This window comes from Balaenoptera acutorostrata, chromosome 15 (genome assembly GCF_949987535.1).
Source record: "Balaenoptera acutorostrata chromosome 15, mBalAcu1.1, whole genome shotgun sequence".
NCBI classification, from domain to species: Eukaryota; Metazoa; Chordata; class Mammalia; order Artiodactyla; family Balaenopteridae; genus Balaenoptera; species Balaenoptera acutorostrata.
The window spans coordinates 75,418,783-75,440,302 of NC_080078.1; the positions used below are offsets into that span (position 1 = coordinate 75,418,783).

Genomic DNA, 21,520 nt, shown 5'->3' on the forward strand with positions numbered 1-21,520 from the left:
CAGGCCTGAAAGGCCCGTGTCCAACACATGTCTCAGGCGGCGGCGGCCCAGAAAGGCCCCGCCACCTCTGTCCGCCGCTTCCCGGCGCTGATAATGCGGGAGGGGGCGCCGCCAGGCTGCGCGGCCGACGAAGGCCCCTAATGCCTAGCAAGGGCTCTTTGTGAAGCGGGGACAAAGGAGCGTGGTGGGGTGGGGCTCCGCCCCAGCGGGGCGCCCCTCCCCGCTTCCACCAGCAGAAGGAAAGGGGCCCTTCCCCCATCTTCCAGAGCAGGGAAACTGAGGATACCAGAAACACCCTCTGTGGGAACCCGAAGCCCTGAGATGACCCTTCAGTGGGGCCTTGGCTGCATTACCAAACCTCTCTGGGCCTCAGTTTCCTCATCTGTTGAATGGGGATAATGATGTCCAGTGGGACTGCACAGATCTGGGAGCAGCTGGAGCTGGCTTTGAATCCTCTGCTTCTTATTCCACCTGTGTGACCTTGGACAAGTCACTGGACCTCTTTGGCCTCTGTTTGGTTGTCTGGAAAATAGGGTGATTCATACTCACCTCACACTGGTGTGGGTTAGAGGAGGTAATTCATGGAACTGGGCAGAGGTGACAGCCCTTATTCTTTTCATATTCACTGTTGTAGTGGAAGTGGAGGCTCGTGTCAAACTGAAAAGGCCTGGGCACGTGGGTGTAGTGGGCATTACAGCTCATCTCCTGAGTCCCTAGTTTATTGCCCCTTCCTGTCCCTAAGCTGCTAAGCCTATATTCTCCTTGGCCCTGATCAGCCTGGGTCCTCCTGACCTGGGTGAAAGTGTGGGGAGGTTCAGATCTAAGATGACAATTCCTCTCACCGGTATAGCACTTAGCAGTTTGTAGCTTACTTTTCCTCCAGCCATCCCTCCCTTCGTTCCTTTATGCCTAAACATTAACTGAGTGCCTTCTCTGTGCTGCTATGTGCTAAGCCCTGGGGATAAAATGGCAAACAAGACAGACAACGTCCCTCCCTGCCTGGCATCTTGTGAGGCTGATGTGATCTCACCCCATTTTGCAGATGGAGACACTGAGGCTCAGAGAGGAAACCTGCCAATCTTAGGGCTGCCAAGTATGGTTGTGCAGGTTGTGTCCTGCACAGAGTTACCAGGCTGAAGAGGGGAAGTGGGGGTGAAGTCCAGCCAGTGTTCTGCTTGCCCAGCCATGTGTCCTAGCCCAGGGAGCATCTTCTCAAAAGGCAACTTTTTTCTTATTTACGAAAGGTGCCGTACGGGCTAGTGATAACCCTGCCCAAGGTTGCACAGGGACTGTCACAGAATTGGAATCTGTACCCCAATATGGGCCTCTACACCCAGAGTTCTTTCTAGCGCATTGAACCATCCAAAGTGGCAATGCATGGAGTCTCAGGTTGCCTTTGCCCCAAGCCTGGCCTGTCGGATGTTTGGGTCCAAAGGAGGTAGAACCAGACTCTGAGTAGTGTCAGCTCAGCTGGAAGGAACCGTGGAGACCTCCTCCTGATTTTACAGGTGGGAGAAGTGAGTCCAGAAGAGACCCAGGGGCATGACATAGCCTGGGGCTCCTGATCACCTGGTCAGGGCTGGGCGTGAGGCCGGGCTGGTGGGAGGATGCCCACCGCCTTCTTGTTTCTCCTCCCCTCTCGGCTCAGACCTGTTTGCTCTCTTCTCCCTCCTCCTCGTCCTCCTCCCACTTATTCTTTTTTGTTCCCTCCTGGAGGGGAAGGGGGTGCTGGAATCTAAGTGGAGGCAGCTGTTCCCAAGGCCATGGGGCGGGAACTGCGGGGAGCCTCCATTAACCAGCTAAAGACTTGGGGCTGCAGGTCAGTGTGGCTGCCGAGCCCAGGTGGCTTTGTTCCAGCTCAGGGAGCCAGTGAGTGACTGGGAGGGAGGGGTAGAGGGCGTGGTGTGTGGCAAGGAGTGTGGCCTGGCAGACGTGGGGGCAGCGGGGGATGCTCGTGTACCCCTCACGTGTAGGTGCAAGAGTTGTGTGTCTGTGTTGTGGGTGGAAACTGTGTGTGACGCTGTGTTGCAGTTGGAAGGTACAACAGGCAGCCGCTCAGCCCTGGGTCTGGCTCCTCGATGTCCCCGGACAAGTCACTTCATTTTTGAGCCTTAATTTTCAGCAAAATGGAACCGATTTTACTCCCACCTTGCAAGTGGTTGGGAGGATTAAGTGCCTAACTAGGGGATAGGTGCCTAGTTGGGTTCCAGGAAAATGACTCCCTGAGTGAGAACTATTGTTATTCTAATGAGCGTTCCGAAATGTCTGGTAAGGGGGACACAGGTGACCCTTCAACCCAGTGTGTGGTCTGCGTGCCTGGGGGTGGGAGGCACCATGTATGGACATGGCAGCATTGCCAGCGGTCTGAGAAGGACAGGAGGCATCTGTGGTCTAGAAGGTTCTGCTCAGTTCTCACTGTCCTACTTCTCATTTGGTCAGCCAGGATCTGGAGGGCAGGAAGGGGAACAGCAGCAGGTGTGGGTAGAAGAGTGCAGTGACAGAGTGTGGGTATGTGTCTGCTAGTGTGTGTGTGCGTGTGCACATGTGCAAAGAAAGCCCGGGAATGACAGTCAGCAGTGCAGATCTGGTGGCCATCTGGCTAGGTTTGAAACCTAGCTGTGTGACCCTGAGCAAGTCACTCAACCTCTCTGGTCTTTGGTTCCCTCTTAGAAATGGCGCTAATAATAATACCTACCTCACAGGGTGGTTGTGAGGATTAGACAAGTACTACCAATAAAACACTTTTAACAGCGCTGGGCACCTACCACATGACGTGGATTAGCTCTTATTTTCATTTGCTCAGCAAGACTTTGTGACAGGCCTGTGTAAGGGCTTCACATGCACGAGCTCCTCCAGTCCTTGCAGATAACAGTCATCACTGCCGCTGCCATTTTACACATGAGGAAACTGAGGCTCAGAGAAGCCAGGTGCCTTGCCCTGGGTCAAAAGGGCTGGTTAGTGGCAGAGCCAAATTCCCAAGCCACGTCTGTCTGTCCAGATTCCCAGATCTAACTAAGAGCACCCTCCTCAGGACAAGCCAGGTATACCTGTGGGTGTTCCCACATCCTGGGAACAGCACAAAACACTGCTGTTGTCAAGGTCAGGGTGAGAGAAGTGGGGAGGGTACTTCTTCCTGCCTTGAGTGCGCATGTGGGTTTTCTCCACATAAATATGTGCATATATAGCTCACACAGGCATGATAAATATGAAAGTCTGCAGATTCATGTGTGTCCAGGCTGCCCGGTGCTCCTGTGTCCGGGCTCGTGTACATACACGTGTACACGCAGCAGGCTGAATGATGCGGCCCCCACCTGAGCTACTAGTGGGGGAAACTCTTCAGATGCAAAAGGGGCTGCTCCCCTGACCCGGGGATTCTTCTCTGCTCACCCCATTCTATCTTCGACTCCTTCCCCTCCCCCTAACCCTTTTAAAGCACACACTCAAAGCCTGCACATGACACCTAGAAATTTGTGTGTGGTTAGTTCTGGTTGCAGAATGAAGGGGAGAAACAGGTGTACAGAGCACCGAGGAAAATGGTAATGTTCATTTCCTGAGGACCTGTTATGTACCAAACACTTAATCCTCCCTCCAATCCCAGGACCACCGAGCATAGAACCTGGTCCATGATAGACATTTAGTACCTATTTTTTTGAATAAATGAATGAGGCAAGAACTACCATGACACCCATTTTAGAGATGGGAAAACTGAGGCTTGGAGTGGGTGCAGTGATTTTCCCACAATTCTACAACTGAGGTAGGATTCATGATTCTAAAGCACATGTACTTTCTGCTGCACCCCACTGTGGACTGCTGGGAGGAAATGAAGTGTTCGCTCTCTCTCTGGTCCGGTGTGGGCTTTCCTGTTTTTGGCATTCAAGGAAGACTCACGAGGGGGCTGGGGCTGGGGCTGGTAGGGCTGGGGCTGGGCTGATAAACAGCCGGTCTATCTGCAAGGCTGCCTAATCCAGACATGGGCCCATCTGAGCCCTCTCCTCCTCCTCTCAAAAGCCTTCCAAGACTTCCCACTGCCTAGGGATAAAGTCCCACACCTTCATCTGACATTCAAGGCCCTTCACAGCTTGTCCCCAAGTGCCCCCCTGACCTCATCTCCAGCCCACCCCCCTCACGTGAGCTCATCCAACTGACCTCCCTGCCCCTGAACTTAACCTCCTGGCTCCAGGATTCTGTTCCTGCCACCAGGCCCTCACTATCACTCCACCCTGGAGTGCTGTCCTCCCATTCCAACCTCGTCCTCTTCATCCTTGCTCGGGGGCCATCCCTCCTTGGTGCCCAGAGTCCTTGCCCCTGCTTGGAGCTCCTTAGTCCTTAGCCCCTGCCTCAGCCCACTCAGGCTTAGGTCTGTCACTAGATTCACTCACACGGGGCCCCAGCCTTCCCATCGCCCCCATCTGACTCTCTGGGCCTCACGCACAGGGAAGGGCACAGTGTAAGGTTGGAAATAGTTCTAACTAAAAAGAGAGTCAGAAGCGGGAGTGAAATGGCAGGAGGCTGGACTCAAGAAGCAGACAATCATGGGTTAAATCTCATCCCTTCCCCTTTCAGGCCGAGTGACACTGGGAGAGTCACTTCTCCTCTCAGACCCTCAGTTTCTTCATCTGTAGAATGAGTTAACATTCTGAGGGCCAAACGCCACAGTATGAGGCATCTTCCACTCTCTCCAGTGCAGCGACTCAGAAGAATCACTCTGTACATCTGTATTTCTGTATTTCCCAGGTGCCTACTGTGCTAGGCAAAATCTCCCAGGATACCACTTCATTTCCAGGAACGCACTAAGCTTGTTCCTGCCTCTGGACCTTTGCACTTGCTGTTCCTTCTACCTGGAAAGCGCTTCCCCACATCTTTGTTTGGTTGGCTCTCTCCTGATCATTCTGATGTGAACTCATTTGCCAGCTCCTTGACAACGTAAGCCAAAGCAGGCCCCTGTGGCCCCAATCCTCCTTATCCCATTACACAGTAGTCTATTTTCTTCATAGCTCTTATCAGCAATGATCCCTTTTAACCATTTGCTGATGTGTCTCAACAGCTACTTGTTGACTGTCTGACCCTCCCAACTGCCCGCAAACTCCATGAGGGGAGGGACTGGGTCTTATCACCGTTTCCCCATTTCCTGGATCAGTGGCTGACATGACATGACTCAATGCGTAGGTGCTGACTGAGTCTAGGACCTTTGGAACTGGGGGAGCTGGAATATAAGCCGGGCTCTGGGCCGCACATGTGGCCTGTGAGGACCCCTTCTCTGGCCTCCCATTTCCATGTCTGTCCCCTATGGGCTGGGCGCTCCTCTCCAGCTCTGCCCTTGGCTGAGTCATCTCAGGCCTGGCTCAGGGCTGGGCATGGAGGAGGAGTTGGGTAAATGTTTGTCGTATGAAATTGGACCTGTCTCAAGCTCCTCACCGCCCCCACATCTGAGGGGCCCCAGGGAAGAGGCAGCAAGGAGAGATGAAAGGAGGTGAGAGCAGGTTTCCAAGTTGGCCCTTTCAGTGCAGATAAAAGCAGGGGGGGAAAGGAAGTCAACGGAGGGCGGGAGGGAGAGGACTGAGAGGGGGTGTGGAGAGCGGTACTGGAGAGGAGGGGGCCAGGCAGACTGAAGCAGGGACCTGGGAGGCAAGGGTGAGGCTCCTACTGCTGGTTCTTAACTCCTCCCCTCCCTGGGCCTGAGTTTCCTGCCAAACATGGGTGATAATGCCCTCCTGGGAGAGGTCTGGGCTGAGCCAAAGGCTGATGGGGATGTTTAAAGACTGTACCTACCAATAGCAGGGATGGGAGGGCAGTGGAGGAGTTCAGAGGCAGTGGAGGGCAGTTTTGGCCTTGAGAAGGGTGGAGGCAGCCCAGGAGGCATTCTGGACCTCTGGACCAGTCTGAGCCCCTTGGCCTACCTTTGAGGCCTGCCAGACTTCTCTCACTAGCTCATCTCCCTCCGCCTCCTGTAGCTATCACAGTCTACTCTTTTCCAGGCACACCTACCACTCCCCTGCCTCCATACGCCTGCACCCGGGAATGGCCTTCTCTTCATAGTTATACCTGACCAGGCTCAGGTACCCAGCTTAGTTCAATTCCTGCCTCCTCTAAGAAGTCTTTCTAGACTCCTGAGGGTAGCTCCTAGTCTGGAAGCGCATGGGTAGTTAAGCAGGATGGCATCTTTGTGTCCTCACCTCGGGTTGCCATGTAAGGTTGCACAGCCTGTGCACTGTACAAATCTGAGCCATTCACACGGATGATGGTGGGAATGTTACGCATCTGGAGTTATGTGATGCAGAGATCCTCAATGTAACTTCCCTTCCCTCTTTCTCCAATGCTCAGCACAGAGCTAGGTACATAGTTGCCTGAGGGATCATTCACTGACTATATAACAGGGGTTTTAGGGAATAAGCAGGAAGCTCCAGGCTCTTTTTCCCATCCATCCAACAATGCCATCCGCCCCACCCCGACCTTCTCCTCTGGATCACTTTTTATCTGACATTCTTCCAACTTGGGCCATGGTCGGGGACTCCCTAACCGCTGTAGCTCTCAAACCCTTCCTGGGACACCGACAGTACCGCAGCACCCCCTCCCCTCCATCCACCTGCCCCGCTCCCTGCTCTGCCTCTCTCTCTGTGTCTGATTCTATTTCTTCCCCTTTCTGGCTTTCTCTCTAAGTCTCCTCTCTCTGTTCCTACAGTGCCAGGTAGGTCCCTCTGTCCTTTAGTTACTCCTGCCCTCTTTCCACCGGCTCTCCTCCTTCTCTGGTCACTTCCTCTCATTGTTGGTCTCGCTACCCCTCCATGAGTCTCTCTCTTTTCTCAGTCTTTCTCTGATTTTACATGTCATTCATTTACCATGCGTCAGGGAGTGTCCACCGAGCGCTAGGCAGTGGGTGAGGTGCTGAGGATACAGCCATGAACACAGACATGCATCCCTACCCTCCTGGTGTTTATCTTTTAGGGGGAGGGACAAACGAAGTCATCAGGAAAATGGGTAGCAGGTTAGCTGGTGATGAAGGACAAAGGAAAATGGATACGAAGTGTGGGGACAGGTTGGGGTGGGGTTGACATTTTAGAAAGAGTGGTTGGGAAGGTTGCACTGAGAAGGTGATACTTGAGGAAAGTCCTGGAGGAAGTGAGAGGACCAACCATGGGGATATTAAGGGGGAGAACATTCCAGGCAAAGCGATCAGGAGCTGCAAAGGCCCTGGGGTAGAGGCGGGCTGGGTGTACCTGTGGAGCTGGGCGGAGGCCAGTGTGGCTTAGCAGAGTGAACCAGGGAAGGAGGGTAGTGGGAGGTGGTGTCTGAGAGGTTACAGTGAGGCCACACCGCATAGGGTCTGGTGGGCATTGTGAGGGTCTGGGCTTTTATCCTGAGCCCGAGAGGTGCCTTTGGAGAGCTTTGAGCAGAGGAGGGCCACGCTCTGATTTACATTTGGATGGGATCAGTCTAGCTCCTGTGCCCATTCTAGATTGAAGAGGGGTGAGGACAGAAGCAGGGAGTCCAGCGAGGAGGCAGTAATCCAGGCAGGAGAAAGAGGTGGCTTGGACCAGGGCGGCGGAGGAGGTGAGAAATGGCCCGATTCTGCTGATGTTTTTAAAGCAGAGATGACAGGGGTTGCTGATGGAGGGAGATGTGAGAGAAAAACAGAACTCGAGGATGGTTTTCAACATTTTTGACCTGAAAAGCTGAAAGGATGAAATTATCTTTTTTTTTTTTTTTGGTGGAGGACTGAGCTTGAGCCCAGGTCACTGTGCTGTGTCTGTCACACCTGGTTCTCTCTCCTTATCCTGGGTCCCTTGTCTCTCTGCGACTGTTCTTTAACCTGTTTGCTTTGTCTCCTTGGCTCCCGGCCTGTTTCTCTCCATCTCTGTGTCCATCTCTCTCTCTCCCCTCCCCCCACACCATCTTTTCCCCCTCCCCTCCCCGCCCTGCCCCCTCCCCCTCTGCCCGCCGTCTGTCCGAGGGCGCTGGCGGGGTAGCAGGCAGCAGGCGTCGGCCCCGGGCGGGGGTCTCACCGGACGGGCCGGTTGGCGGCGTCGGGGTCCCGCGCCGTCACCACGCCGACCAGGGAGCCCACCTGCGCGTCCTCCTGTACCTCCAGGAGACCGGAGGGCTGCTGGAACTCGGGGGGCTCGTCCACATCGGTCACAGCCACGCGCACGATCGCCTGGTCGCGGAACGTGCCCAGGTCAGCGAAGCGGGGGTCCACGAACTTGTTGAGCGCCTCCAGGACCACGGTGTGCACGGGCTGGGACTCGAAGTCCAGGCGCTGGTGGGGAGGAAGCAGAGGGCCGGTGACTGGGTTGGGGTCTGCTCAACACCTCCAGGCGGACAGATCCCAAGTCAGGGGGGATGGGCCCCGAGAGGGCGGAGCTGGCCCAAGGTGACAGTTGACTCAGCAGGGGCTCCGGAGTATCAGGCTGCGCTGCGGAACCGGCTGTCCAAGACCCAGACCAACCCTCTCTGGTTACAGGTGGAGAAAGTAAGGCCCAGCTGGGGACAGTCTTGTCCAGGGACACAGGGTCAAGTACTGACACCCAGACTTCCTGCTACAGGGCACAGTAGGTTGGGGCATTAATTTATTAATTTACAAAGCACTATGTGCCAGTGTTCTAAACATAGTGGCTCATCTATTTTACAACATCCCAAAGAGGCTTGTATTATTATTATCATCACATTTTACATATAAGGAAATCGAGGCCCAGAAGGCTCTGTAACTTGCCCAAGGTCGGCTCCCAAGTCCCAGGCCCATGAGAGGAAAGGCACTGGATCTGCTGCTGACTGGCTCTGTGTCTGCGGGCAATCTATTTGGCCTCTCTGGGCCTCAGGTGGGAGGGTTAAATGACACGTTCCTGGTATATACCGGTGGCAGCTGCTAATGTGAGTTGAGCCTGATAAGCCTGGCTGCCTTAGAGCTTGCCTCAGAGATCTGGCTAAAGCCATGCTGAGCCCTGCTTCTCATCAGAGAGTGCTGGTGGGTGACCCGCTGATGGACAAGCTCCATGGCTGTATGGGCGCTGGCCTCCTAAGGACAATGCCTTAGAGCAAAGAGAAATCGCACTGGTGGGACCACAGGCACCTCCGTTACATGGTGGGGGAGCTATCTGAGCAGCAGGGGCCACCTTCCTGGAGACCTGCCCTGTGTGTAGGGACCCTCCTTTCCTCTCAGAACCTCCCATCCCCTGCCCCCTTCTCCAGCAGCAAAAAAAAAAAAAGGGCTACCTCCTACCTCCTTCCTCCATCCTGTTGCCTGGGAAATCAGGATGCAGGGAGGCAGGCACAGGCCTGGCCTGGGAGTGAGCGATGGGCTCTGGAGCCAGGTCATCAATCAGGCGGGGGCTCTGCTCCCTGAGCCAGCACTGACTCCACAGAGGCACCTCGGGCGCCACTGCTGGAGCAGGCAGGAGAGGGGCCCAAGAGCCAGGGAGGAGAGGCGGGGGCAGGATAGGGGCAGCATTGTGGATGAGAGCAAATGCTGTGCTGGGGTCCCCAGACTGGGCTTGGGGCCTGATTCTGTTGCTGTGTGATGCTGGGCTTCTCTGGGCCTCCAGTTCCCCATCTGTGAAATGGGCTCATCTTACAGTGAGGACAAATGGACGTCAGAAGACTGAAAACCACTTATTGCTTAAAAGGTTGGATCCTGGAGCCAGACTGCCCGGACCCATAGCCCTACAACTGCTCTGTAAGATGCATGACCTCGGATGCAAATGTCTGAAGTTCTCAGGGCCTCAGTTTCTCATCTATAAAATGGGCAATAATAGTACTTCAGAGGGTCGTTGTAGGGATTAAATGAGTTAATACACGGAAAGCAGTGGAAGGACTCCTGGCACACTGTAAACACTCATTATAAGTATTAGTATTATATTATTATCCTTGTTGAAGAAACTGGGAGTTTTCTCTATCCTCAAGCCCTCAGGCCAGGTAGAGAGTTTGCTTATTGAGTGAATGAAGGGCCGTCGGGGGGCAGATGTTTCTCTGGGTCCCAGAGGGCAGAACCTGGGCTGATAGGAGCAGATTTAAGGAGACAGATTCTGGCTGAGTGGGAGGAGGAAGAGCTGGACAACAGTAGGGAGTGAGCATTCCATCCCCGGGCATGTACAAAGGCCTGTGACCATTTGTGGGCCAGGGCAGGGGACTTAGACCTCCCATGGGACAGCAGGGTTGGGGCAGACAGGCTCAAAGGCCTGCGCAGCCCTGAGTTGCCAAGCCCATGACCAAGTCCTGGAAGATGGATTTTTGCTTTTTTATTTGACCTCCGTCCGCTTTCCCTAGGGGTTGCTGACTTTGCTGTTTTAGCTTCTGGTTCCCAGGCTGGCCAGTGGCGGAGGAGGCTGTTAGACGCAGAAAGGAAAGCACTCTGGGCTCACCAGACCTGGGTTCAAATCCCACTCTACCCTTTACAGGTGTGCTCCGGGGCAAGCCCTTTTACCTCTCTGAGCCTCTGTTTTCTCACTTGTAAAAATGGGCATAATATATTTCCTTCAGAGGGGAACATGAGGATTAAAGGAAACAATGAGTGTGAAGGGCCTGGTATGAACTTGAAGTAGCTCAGCCTAGTGTTGAAGAGCACAGATTCAAATCTGGATTGAATCCTGGCTCTTGACAACTAGCTGTGCAACCTTGGACAAGTCACTTAACCTCTCTGTGCTTCATTTTCCCATTTGTAAAATGGGAATGACACCATCAGCGTCTTCCCAGGTTGGTCCAGAGTTTCCGGAGAGACTTAATCCCTGGAGTGGAGTGGGGTGGGGATATTTGGCCACTCAACGGCCCCCCTGACCCTGCTGCCCTGGGGCCTGCCTCCCCCGTCCCTCCTGGGGCAGCCCCGCACCTTCTGCACTACGATGATGGCCTCCTGAGTGTCGCTGTCTGTGGTGACCTTGAACACATGGCCGCCGCTGCCGCTCTCCTCCCTGAGGTGGTAAGTCATGTCTGTGTTTTCACCCACGTCCGAGTCCTCGGCCTTCACGCGTCCCACGGCTGTGCCGATGGGGGCCGACTCCTGAATGCTGAACTGGTACATCTCTGTAGGGGATACAGCTGTGAGCAGGGATGGAGTGGCAGCCCCTCCCCCAGCTCCCACCAGCTCTAGGGGAGAGGAGGGGGTGTCTCAGATGGGCTCCTTGGAGGGCAGTGTCTTAAAGGCGCTCCCTGCTTGGCCAGGACTGATGCTGGGAGAGGCGCGTCCTCTGCAGAAATGTGGGACACTGTGCAAAGAGGAGGGTTTTAATTCTCACCCTGGCTTTATTCTCTGATTGATTTGGGAAAATGCCTGCAGTTCTTTGGGACTCAGTGTCCCCATCTGCCCAGTGAAGGGACAGAGGAGCACAGTGATCAAGGCTAAGGCTCTAGAGTCAGTCCCAGCTGTGTAATCCCAAGCTTTGGTTTTCCTCATCTGTAGAATGGAAATAATAACAGTGCCTTCCTAACAGCACTGTTCATCCTGCAATTAACTCAGATGATGATGCATGTCAGTTGCTTAGCATAGGGCCTAGCACCTGGTAGCTACCCAATAAATGGAACAAATTGCATTAGAACAGTGGGGCTTCGTGCTGATTTTTTGTTGCTGTTGATGTTAATGATATTGGTTCCTTCATTTCCACATATTTATTTAGTATCTATGATGTCCCAGATGCACCTCTATGCACTGGGGTTCCAGCAACAAGCAAAACAGACCCAAATCCCAGGGCTCACAGTGCTTTCCTCTTAATGGAAGGAGAAAGACACTAAACAATCACATCAGTAAAACAGTACGTCAAATGGTACTTTGGAGAAAAATAAAGCTGGGAAGGGAAATGGGAGTAATGATGAATGTGTGTGGAGTTTTAAATAGGGCAATCGAGGAAAAGATGACATTTCTGCAAAAGTCTGAGGGAGGTGAGGGAGTGAGTCAAGCAGATATTTCAGAAGGAGCATTCTAGAGAGAGGGAACAGCAGGTGCAAAGGCCCTGAGGTGCGTACAATGCCTGGCATGTTTGAAGAATGGCAAGATGACCATTGTGGCCAGAGGAGGTGGGGAAGCAGGGGGAAACCAGAAGGAATGAGGGTCAGGTGGGACACAAACAGTTCCCTGCTCTCCTCCCAGAGCCGAGATGAAGGTGAGGGTGATTTGCTAAATGATGGGCCAGCAGGGCTTGTGGAGATGGGGATGTGTCTCTTGGGACCCCCTCTGGTCTGGATACCCTTGTGTGGAGTGGCTGCCTCTGATTCACTGTCACATAAACAGCCGGGGTGGGGGTGGGGCTTTAACACAAGCTGACCCCCCCGCTCCCCTGCGTTAATCCTTGCCGTAGCTCCCCGCTGCCCTTGGGATGGAGTTGTACAAGCCCCTTGGCCTGCCCTGCAAGATGCTTGCTGCCTGGCCCCTGCTGACTTCTGCAGCCTCATGCCCCCAACCGCCTACCCTAACTTGAGCTTCAATCCGGCTGAAGTTCTTGTAATTCCTTAAGGATGACTTGCTCTGTCCCACCTCTAGACATTCCCTCTCTTTATTCTCCTCTCTGCCTTCACCTCCCCTGTTCCCACTCTTTTTTAGTCTCACTGAATATTACCTCCAACAGGGAAGCTTCCCAGACCTCCAGGCTCTGCTCCTGTGTGTCCAGGGCCCCCAGGCTCATCCCGTTGTAAGGATTACTGCATTTCCCTATCATTTTCTGTTTATTCTCTCTCTCTCTCTCTCTCTCCTCCTCCCTCCCTCAGGGGTGTGAGCTCCTGCAAGGCAGGGACCACATCCCTTATTCATCAGGCATTCACGGTGCCTGGCAGAACACCAGGCTGTCACATAAATGAAATGTGTGAGTGACTAGTGAGTGAATGAATGAAAAGCAGCATGAGATACTAGTATACACTCACCAGATTAACACAAATGAAAGAATCTGACAGTACCAACTGTTGGTGAGGATATGGTACGATGGACACATGCCTTTCTTCGTGGGGGAAAACAATTTGGCTTTATTTAGTAAAATTGAAGATGAGTTTACTCTGCTCCTCTGTACACTAGAGAAATGTATGCAAAATGGCACTAGGGCAGATGCAACAATGTTCAAAGCAGTATCCTCCATAACAGCCTCAAACTGGAAACAACCCAAATGTCCACTGACAGGAGAGTAGATAAATCATGGAATACTATACAGCAGTGAAAATGAATAAATTATAGCTACAAGCAACAACATGTGAATTCACAAACATAATTTTGAGAGACGAAAAAGCAAGACACAAATCATTTGTATTGTGTGGCTCCACTTAGATAAGGTTAAAAAACATGAAATTAAACTATAATGTTAGGCGATGCCTACATGGGCGAATCAACCCTAAAGGAATGGATAAAGAAGCTGTGGTATATATATACACAATGAAATACTACTCAGCCATAAAAAAGAATGAAATTTTGCCATCTGCAGCAACATGGATGGACTTACAGGGCATTATGCTAAGTGAAATAAGTCAGACAGAAAAAGAAAAATACTGTATGATATCGCTTATATGTGGAATCTAAAAAATATAATGAACTAGTGAATATAACAAAAAAGAAGCAGACTCACAGATATAGAGAACAAACCAGTGGTTACCAGGGGGGAGAGGGAAGGAGGAAGGGGCAAGATACGAGGAGGGGATTAAGAGGTACACATTATTAGGTTTAAAATAAGCTACACGGATATATTGTACAACACCGGGAATATAGCAAATAATTTGTAATAACTATAAATGGAGTATAACCTTTAAAAATTGCAAATCACCATATTGTGCACCTATGATTTATATAATATTATACATCAACTATACTTCAAGAAAAAAGAAAAGACAAAAGAAAAGCAAGGAGGTGATCACAAAAGCAGATGGAAGTTAACTCCGGAGGAGGGTTTGGGGGGAGAAGTTATGATCAAGAAAGGGCTTGAGAGTGGCATGGACATATATACACTACCAAATGTAAAATAGATGGCTAGTGGGAAGCAGCCGCATAGCACAGGGAGATCAGCTCGGTGCTTTGCGACCACCTAGAGGGGTGGGATAGGGAGGGTGGGAGGGAGACGCAAGAGGGAGGGGATGTGAGGATATATGTATAGGTATAGCTGATTCACTTTGTGATACAGCAGAAACTAACACACCATTGTAAAGCAATTGTACTCCAATAAAGATGTCAAAAAAATAAAAAAAAAATAAAATAAAGGAATAGCTGGATGGGGAAAAAAAAAAAAGAAAGGGCTTTTGGGGGCTTCTGGGGTCCTGGTTGGTGGTTACAGGAGTGTTTGCTTTGTAATTATTTGTCGAACTGGACATTTCTATTTTACATACTTCTGTTTGTGTGTGTATTTCACAATAAAGAAAGAAAGAAGGAGTACATGAATGAATAAACAGGAGTCTTCTGGGGGACCCTGGCCCCTCTGCTCTGCCCTACCCCTTCCGGCTCAGGGCTGGCACAGAGCATCACACAACTGGGCAGAAGACTGGGTGGTCACCGCCCCTCCACACAGTGCTTTGAAGCTTCCCATCGGTGAGTGGGGCTGGGCTGGAGGAGTGGCTGGGGGCGACTGCGGTACCAGGCTCCCTGGCAACGACGTGGAGCTGGCTGGCGGGCTCTGCCCACCCCGCTGTGCGTCTGGACTGAGGCGCTTAGGCTGCGATGTGTTCTCAGCTAAGGGATTGGATTTCCTTATCTCTCGGGGGTCAGTCCCCTGTGGCGAGACCTAATGTGAGAGCAGCAGACCTCAAGTAATGACTCGCCCGACAGGAATCAGCCCAGCTCCCCACCGCATTTAGTCTCTGCCAGCTTCGGCGGCTTCTCCCGCGCGGCTCAGCCTGAACCTGGGACAGAGGGGCTGGCTGGGCTGATGGGGAGGTGGGGGACTGAGTGAGAGAAGCCGCCTCCACCCTGTTGTGCCTGGGGAGGCAGAGAGTGGAAAGGCCTCTTAATTCAGGAGCACGGAATCCTGCCCTCCAGGCTCAGAGGAAAAGGGTAAGACCTGTCACTCCAGACCTTGGCACCTCCGTGCACAATTATAGGTGTCACTCGGCTTGGGCATGGCTGCAGCCTCTGTCTATATCCCTAAGATATCCTTGTATCTGTCCTCCCACCTCCAATGTCCCTTTGCAAGCTTGGGTCAGTAGCAGATCACACACACAATAAGCAGGACAGGGGTGTGTGCAAGGGCCAGTAGGGGTGGGTGGACAGACAGGGGCTCACTCTTGGCAGGAAGCAAGGTGAGAGGTGGGAAGGTAACCGCGTTACTTGGATGTACGGAAAATCAGACAACTTTGAGGCCGTCCCCTGCAAGAAGCGTGGCTGGAGAGGGGGGCAGGGGGTAAGTGCGGGACTTGGATGGATGGACACAGACAGATGCGGGAGTCCCTCTATGGCGGGAAGCCTACAAGGCAGCTCGGGGTCAGTGGGTGGCTTGGAGGGATGATCAGACAGACACACGGATCTGCCTCCTCCCTCTGGGGAGGCCTCACTCACTCTGCGGGAACCGGGGCGGGTTGTCGTTGACGTCGGTGACCACGATGGTGACGGTTGTGGAGCCGGAGAGGCCGCCCAGCTGGCCCGCCATGTCGGTGGCCTGGATCACCACCTCGTAGCGCTCCTGGCTCTCGCGGTCAAGGTCAGGCACGGCCGTCCGGATCACGCCTGTGGATGAGGGAGGGTGAGGCCAGGGATGCCCCCCTGCCAGCTGCCAGCTGATATGGAGACCCCTCCCCAGGCAGAGGCCGGGCTCGTTCAAGTTCAGGAGGGGAGCGGCTGATGCAGAAGACACGGATATGGCCACTGTGCAGGTGTGGGGCCCAGCAGCCACGACACACAGACACACCCACCCCACACACACACGTGCTTCTATAGATATGCTCACAGATAACTCAGATTCTATGGTACACACACACACACACACACACACACACACGTGCTTCTATAGATATGCTCACAGATAACTCAGATTCTATGGTACACACACACACACACACGTGCTTCTATAGATATGCTCACAGATAACTCAGATTCTATGGTACACACACACACACACACACACACGTGCTTCTATAGATATGCTCACAGATAACTCACACAGATTCTATGCTACACACACACACACACACACACACTACTCTTTCACACATACACATACACACAACTATCAGATTCACACATACACACTTTAAAACACACCCTCCCACACACTTGTACACATACACACACACGCATGCTTATATATACTCACAGATAACTCACACAGATTCTATGCTACACACACACACACGTGCTTCTATAGATATGCTCACAGATAACTCACACAGATTCTATGCTACACACACACACACACACTACTCTTTCACACATACACATACATACAACTATCAGATTCACACATACACACTTTAAAACACACCCTCCCACACACTTGTACACATACACATTTATATACACACATACTAACACACACTCTCAAACGCACACTCACACGCAACACAAACGCAGTAGAATATAGACTATTGGGTTTACTAAAAAGAGGCGTAGGGACTAGAACACCAGGCACTGTGTGACCCCCCTGGGCTACCGATCCCACCTGTGGGGCTTCGGTTTCCCCATGTGACGGGGAACCTGCGATAACTCTCTGCATGAGCCTGGCCCGTGTCTGATTTGTCTCTGGGTCAGTGGCGCTCTGGACTGGACTGAACTCACACCCACCCTCAGACACACTCACTATGGAGTCACACTTACGTGCACACAAACACTGATATGTCTCACACACTTATGTACTACATACGTAACACACATGAGGTCACTCGCACATGCACAGCTACTGCACACACTTATTCCCCCCTGCACACCCCTCCACGATTAAATCATCCCCCTGCCCTGGGGGTCCCAGCCCCTTCCTCTCAAGCCTGGCCCTAGATTCTCTGTCCAGGCACCAGCTAATCGCTGATCAGACAATCCTGCAAGCTGTTAATGGAAGCGGGGGAGGGGCGGCAGGAGTCGGGGTGGCCACAAGATTGATTCTGTGCAGGGGAAGCCTGGGCTTCTTGTCTCCCTGCCAGTGGGAGACCAGGGGGGAGGGGGAAGTGGATGAGCCATTCAGAGCCTCCCCCTCCCACCCCCCACCCCGCGACCCACTCCAACCTGCGAGCGCCAGGTGGCGACAGGTGGTGCCCAGGGCCTGAGCGCCAGGTGGAGTCACGCACCAGCAGCCCCATGATGCTCCCCATAATACCCGATCTCTCACTCCTGATGTCCCCAGACAGCCCCTAGATGCCAATAAAGGCAACGGAATGCGAGAAGAGGCTGGAGTGTGTGTGTGTGTGTGTGTGTGTGTGTGTATGTGTGTGTAGCTGGGGGAGCCAGGGGTGGGCACCTAGGGGGTGACCCTGCTTTTGAGGGATCCCATGGAGATATGGAAAGTGTAGTCTGTCTAATCAGGGGTCATACAGACTCTCTATCAGAAGCCTTCAAGACTCCTCAGTAAGCTCCCTCTTGACCCCTCCTCAGCCGGGACTGGTCTTTCCAAGGGCAGGGGAGACTTGGAAGCAGACAAACTTGGGATAAATCCCAGATCTGCCGTTTGTTGACCATGTGATCTTGAGCAAATCCCTTCACCTCTCTGAACCTCAGTTTCCTTATCTGTAAAATGGGACAATCACAATACCTCCCTAAAGAACAAGATTCTCCAACTTGGCACCATGGACATTTTGGGCGGGATAATTCCATCCACTAGATGCTGGTAGCAGCACCCTCCCTGCCCAACCCTAGTTCCAGACACTGTCAAATGGTCCCTGGGGACAAAATCGGTTGAGAACCACTGGTTCAGAGTTTCATCTCATGAGAACTGCATGTGACAATAACAACAATAACTGACACTGATGTGCATCTGAGTGAACTGCCTCATTTGATCTTCTCAACACCCCTAGGAGGAAGGTGCTGTGATTATACCCAGTTTACAGATGAGGAGATGGAGGCACAGAGAGGTTAGGTACTGGCCCAAGGTCACACATGTAGAAAGCGCCCAGTCAGGATTCCAGCAGGCACTCTGGGGCCAGGGTCCATGCTGTGGACTGCTCTGCTGGACCACTGTAAGGACAGAGGGTCCCCGCCCAGCCCGCCTGGTATCCCCCCAGCCCCCCACCACCAGGTACAAGGGGAGAGCCCAGGCCTCTGACAGAGCAATGCTGTTTATGTGGTCCTGTCTCAGCTCATGAGATAGCCCCCGTGCTCATCTCAGTCCTAATCAGGCAAGACATGCTTCCAATCACGCAGCAGGCCCCTTGTCCCTTCCCCCTGGTGCTGCACCTCAACACTGGGATTGTCAGAGGGATGCCCTTCTAGGGATGAGGATGGGGCCCAAGGCCTTGGCTGGTCTCTTAGTTGAGTGTTTGCAGTCCTGGACAGCAGGGGCTGTACTGGGAAGGTGGGCCTGTCATGTCCTCTCCCCTGGGGGGCTGGAAGGAGAGAAAGAGCAGAAAGGGAAAAGAGAGGAGAGGAAGAAGGATGAAGGTGGCAGAGAGGGAAGAAGAGAGAGAGAAGAAAGAGACAGACAGAGGGCAATCTAGTGAGCATTAGAGGGGAAAGAGACAGAGAGCCACGCGCTCAGAGGCAAAGAGGAAGGGAAAGGAGGGGAGGAGAGGGAAAGGGAGACCCACAGAGACAGAAAAAGAGAGAAGGAAAGAGGGGAGCAGTAAAGCCAGAGAGAAATACACACACGCAGGAGGAGGCAGTAAGACAGAGATCCACAGAGAGACAGAGACCTGGAGAGAAACAGAGAGCGAGAAAGAGGGGGAGAAAGCAAGACGAAGAACAGCAAGGGCAGCGTGAACAGAGCTTCTCAGGGACACCAGAGAGGCAGACGGACAGCAAGGGGTGGAGAAAGAGGGTGGGAGGGAGGAAGGAGAGGGCAGACAGATGGACTGATGGGGGAGTGATCACCGGGCCAGAGACATGGTAGAGGGCTCCCAGTGTGAGCCAGGCAGAAAGGCAGGAGGGGTGCGGGCCAGTTGAACACTTACTACGTGCTAAGCTTTGTGCATGTCATTTACACCTAGGATCTCACTGCTGCGGAGGCTGGTGATGGGATCGGGGCCGCTGTACACCTATGAGCTTGTGGACCAAAAGCTCAGCGACCCTCACTCTGAGTGGGGCTCGGAGCAGGGGTCTGGCTGAGGTGTACCCCTGTGGGTGAGGAGCCATACTTATGTGGCCGGCCTCCTTGCTGCCCTGTCACTTCCAGCTCCAGGGGAACTGGGGACACTGAAGTCTTCTTACCTGGAAACAGGTCATGAAGCCGTATTGAGTGTGTGATTAGATGCCATCTCTGGGCAAATAGGAGGTTGGTACCCTGAGGCCATGCTGCCTCTGGACCCTGTTCCTGGAGTCACACCCAGTGATAGGTTGCTATGGTGATAGCTCCTGATGAACTAAGCCTGCTGGGATCCACATCCTTGGGTCATCCCCTCCCACACTGACTCTGGCCTTGGCCGTGGGACTTGCTTTGGCTAATGGGACATTAGCAAATGTGACAAAAGCAGAGGCTTGATAAGCCCTTGTGCACTGGGGCTTGTCCTCTTGGAACCCTGAGACCACTGTGCTGTGAAGAAGGCCAGGATGAAAAGTCACGTGGTAGGCCCAGCCATACCAGCTGTCCTAGCTGACCTGCCAGCTGACTGTTGCCGTGGGAGTGACCTCTGCAGAAGAACTGCCCGTCCATCCCACAGAATTGTGACACATAATAAATCGGTGCTGTTTAAGCCACCACGTTTGGGGACGGTTTGTCATATAGCGGTAGATAGGTTAACAGAGAAATCGAGCTCCCCAGGCCGTCCCTCTTTGGGGCTCACTCACACAGCTGCGTTTCACTGCAGGGTCATCTGGCTGGAAGGTCCAAGATGGCCTCATGTACATGCCTGACAGTTGACCCTGGCTATTGGCCAGACCTTCTCTCATCCTCCAGTGAGCTGGGCTGGCTTCCTTACATGGTAGTCTCAGGCCCATGTTCCAGGAGAGAAGAGTGAAAGCTGCAAGGTCTCTTAAGGCCTAATCTGAGAATTTGCAGAACATCACTTCTGCTACATTCTATTGGCCCAAAGCAAGTCATAAGGCGGCCCAGATTCAAAGGGCAGGGAAATAGACGCCTCCTCTCCCACTTGATGGGAGGAGTGGCACAGTCACTTTACTAAGAGGCCAGTTCAGGGATGGGAGGAACTGATGACACATTTTGCTATCTACTCTGCTCCACTTCCCACTCCTGATGCTGGGAGAAGCATATTGGAGGCTGGTGCCCTCCTGGGGGGCCTGGGGGAAAATTCCCAAATCAGCTGATGAAGTTGTTCTTAAACCATCTGGCTCCGAAAATTCATTCACTGACCCATTTATTCGACCCTTACTGAGGGCCTACTATGTGCCAGGGCTACACAGAGTCAGTCATATAAGAGGCACTTTGGGATTTTGAAGGACTTTGGAGTCAGACAGGTATGGGTTCAAGCCTTCTTTCCACCATTTATACGTTATCTGACCTCGGGCAAGTTCCTAACTCTCTCTGAGCCTCAGTTTCCTATTCTGTCAAATGGGGATACCCAGTTGGAAGGGCTGTTAAGAGGGTTAAATGAGACAAAGCTTCCAGCAGCAGGTCTCACATTTTGGAGATGTCTTGATGATTGCCCCTCCTCAAGTCCTGGGTTGAGGACCTCATAAATCAGTTCCACAAGGGTTGAGATTCATGTTGGTCTTGTCCACCCATCATCTTATCTCTATAGGGTCCGGCATATAGTAGGTGTTCGATAAACATTCTGACTTACTGACCTCTAACCATAGACCCTCTGCCCGCCTCTCGCAGCCTGGGTGTAGTTGTCTCTTTGTATTTGGCTTCTCTGTTGGAACAAAAGCACCATGAAGGCAGAAACCAGATCTAGTACATCATCCTGATCAGGATGTGGCACTTACAAAGGTTAGTTTCATTCCCTCCCAGGAAAGCAAACGTCTCTGGCTCAACTGAGAATTTTCAGCAGCTATCTTGAAGTCTCTGAGAGAGAGAGGCTTTCTATTCTTGTTGGGGCGGTGGTGAGCGGGGGCTGGTAATGAGAGCCTGGCCCCGGCTCCCCACAGCCTCGTCCTCACCGGTCGCCCCCAGTTCCACTGTTGTCCTCCCCGCCCCCGCCGTCCCCTCCAAACGCTGCAGAAGGGGCCCTGGAGCCCAAGTGACGCCTCATTAGCCCTCAAATGCCATCCCTGTTTTCCCTGTTGGGGGGTCTACGGGCAGCCCTGGCCTTTAAAACACACAAGTTAATTCTTCCTCTGGCATGAGCCTCGTGGCGCCCCGCCTCCTCCCTTCCCTCACACCTTCCTCACAGGCCCCGTTCCGGCTCTGCTCCCTGCTATCTGCACAGCGAGAACAGACTGTACCTCGCAGCAGCTGCTAAATATAGACCCACATGAGCGGAATATTCCTGGCTGGGGAAATGGAGCTGGGGCTGCAAATGGCATCAGGGTGGCTCCAACAATGGGGCCGAAGGAAAGGGGAGGAAAAATCGGGTCCTTCCTGGGCAATGTCTACAGAGACCC

General features: G+C 53.0%; 1 protein-coding gene across 3 annotated transcripts in view; it reads right to left on the minus strand.

Moving 5' to 3' along the window:
- The window catches only part of CDH22 (cadherin 22), a 124,051-nt gene that overhangs the window by 22,208 nt on the left and 80,323 nt on the right, over positions 1 to 21,520 (minus strand). For all 3 annotated transcript variants that reach the window (XM_057530117.1, XM_057530116.1, XM_057530118.1), the window contains exons 5-7: positions 15,440 to 15,607; positions 10,817 to 11,010; positions 8,001 to 8,254 (exon numbers count right to left, since the gene is read on the minus strand). In XM_057530117.1, coding sequence (XP_057386100.1) covers positions 8,001 to 8,254; positions 10,817 to 11,010; positions 15,440 to 15,607 — 616 coding nt within the window. The remainder of the gene's footprint in view (positions 1 to 8,000; positions 8,255 to 10,816; positions 11,011 to 15,439; positions 15,608 to 21,520) is intronic.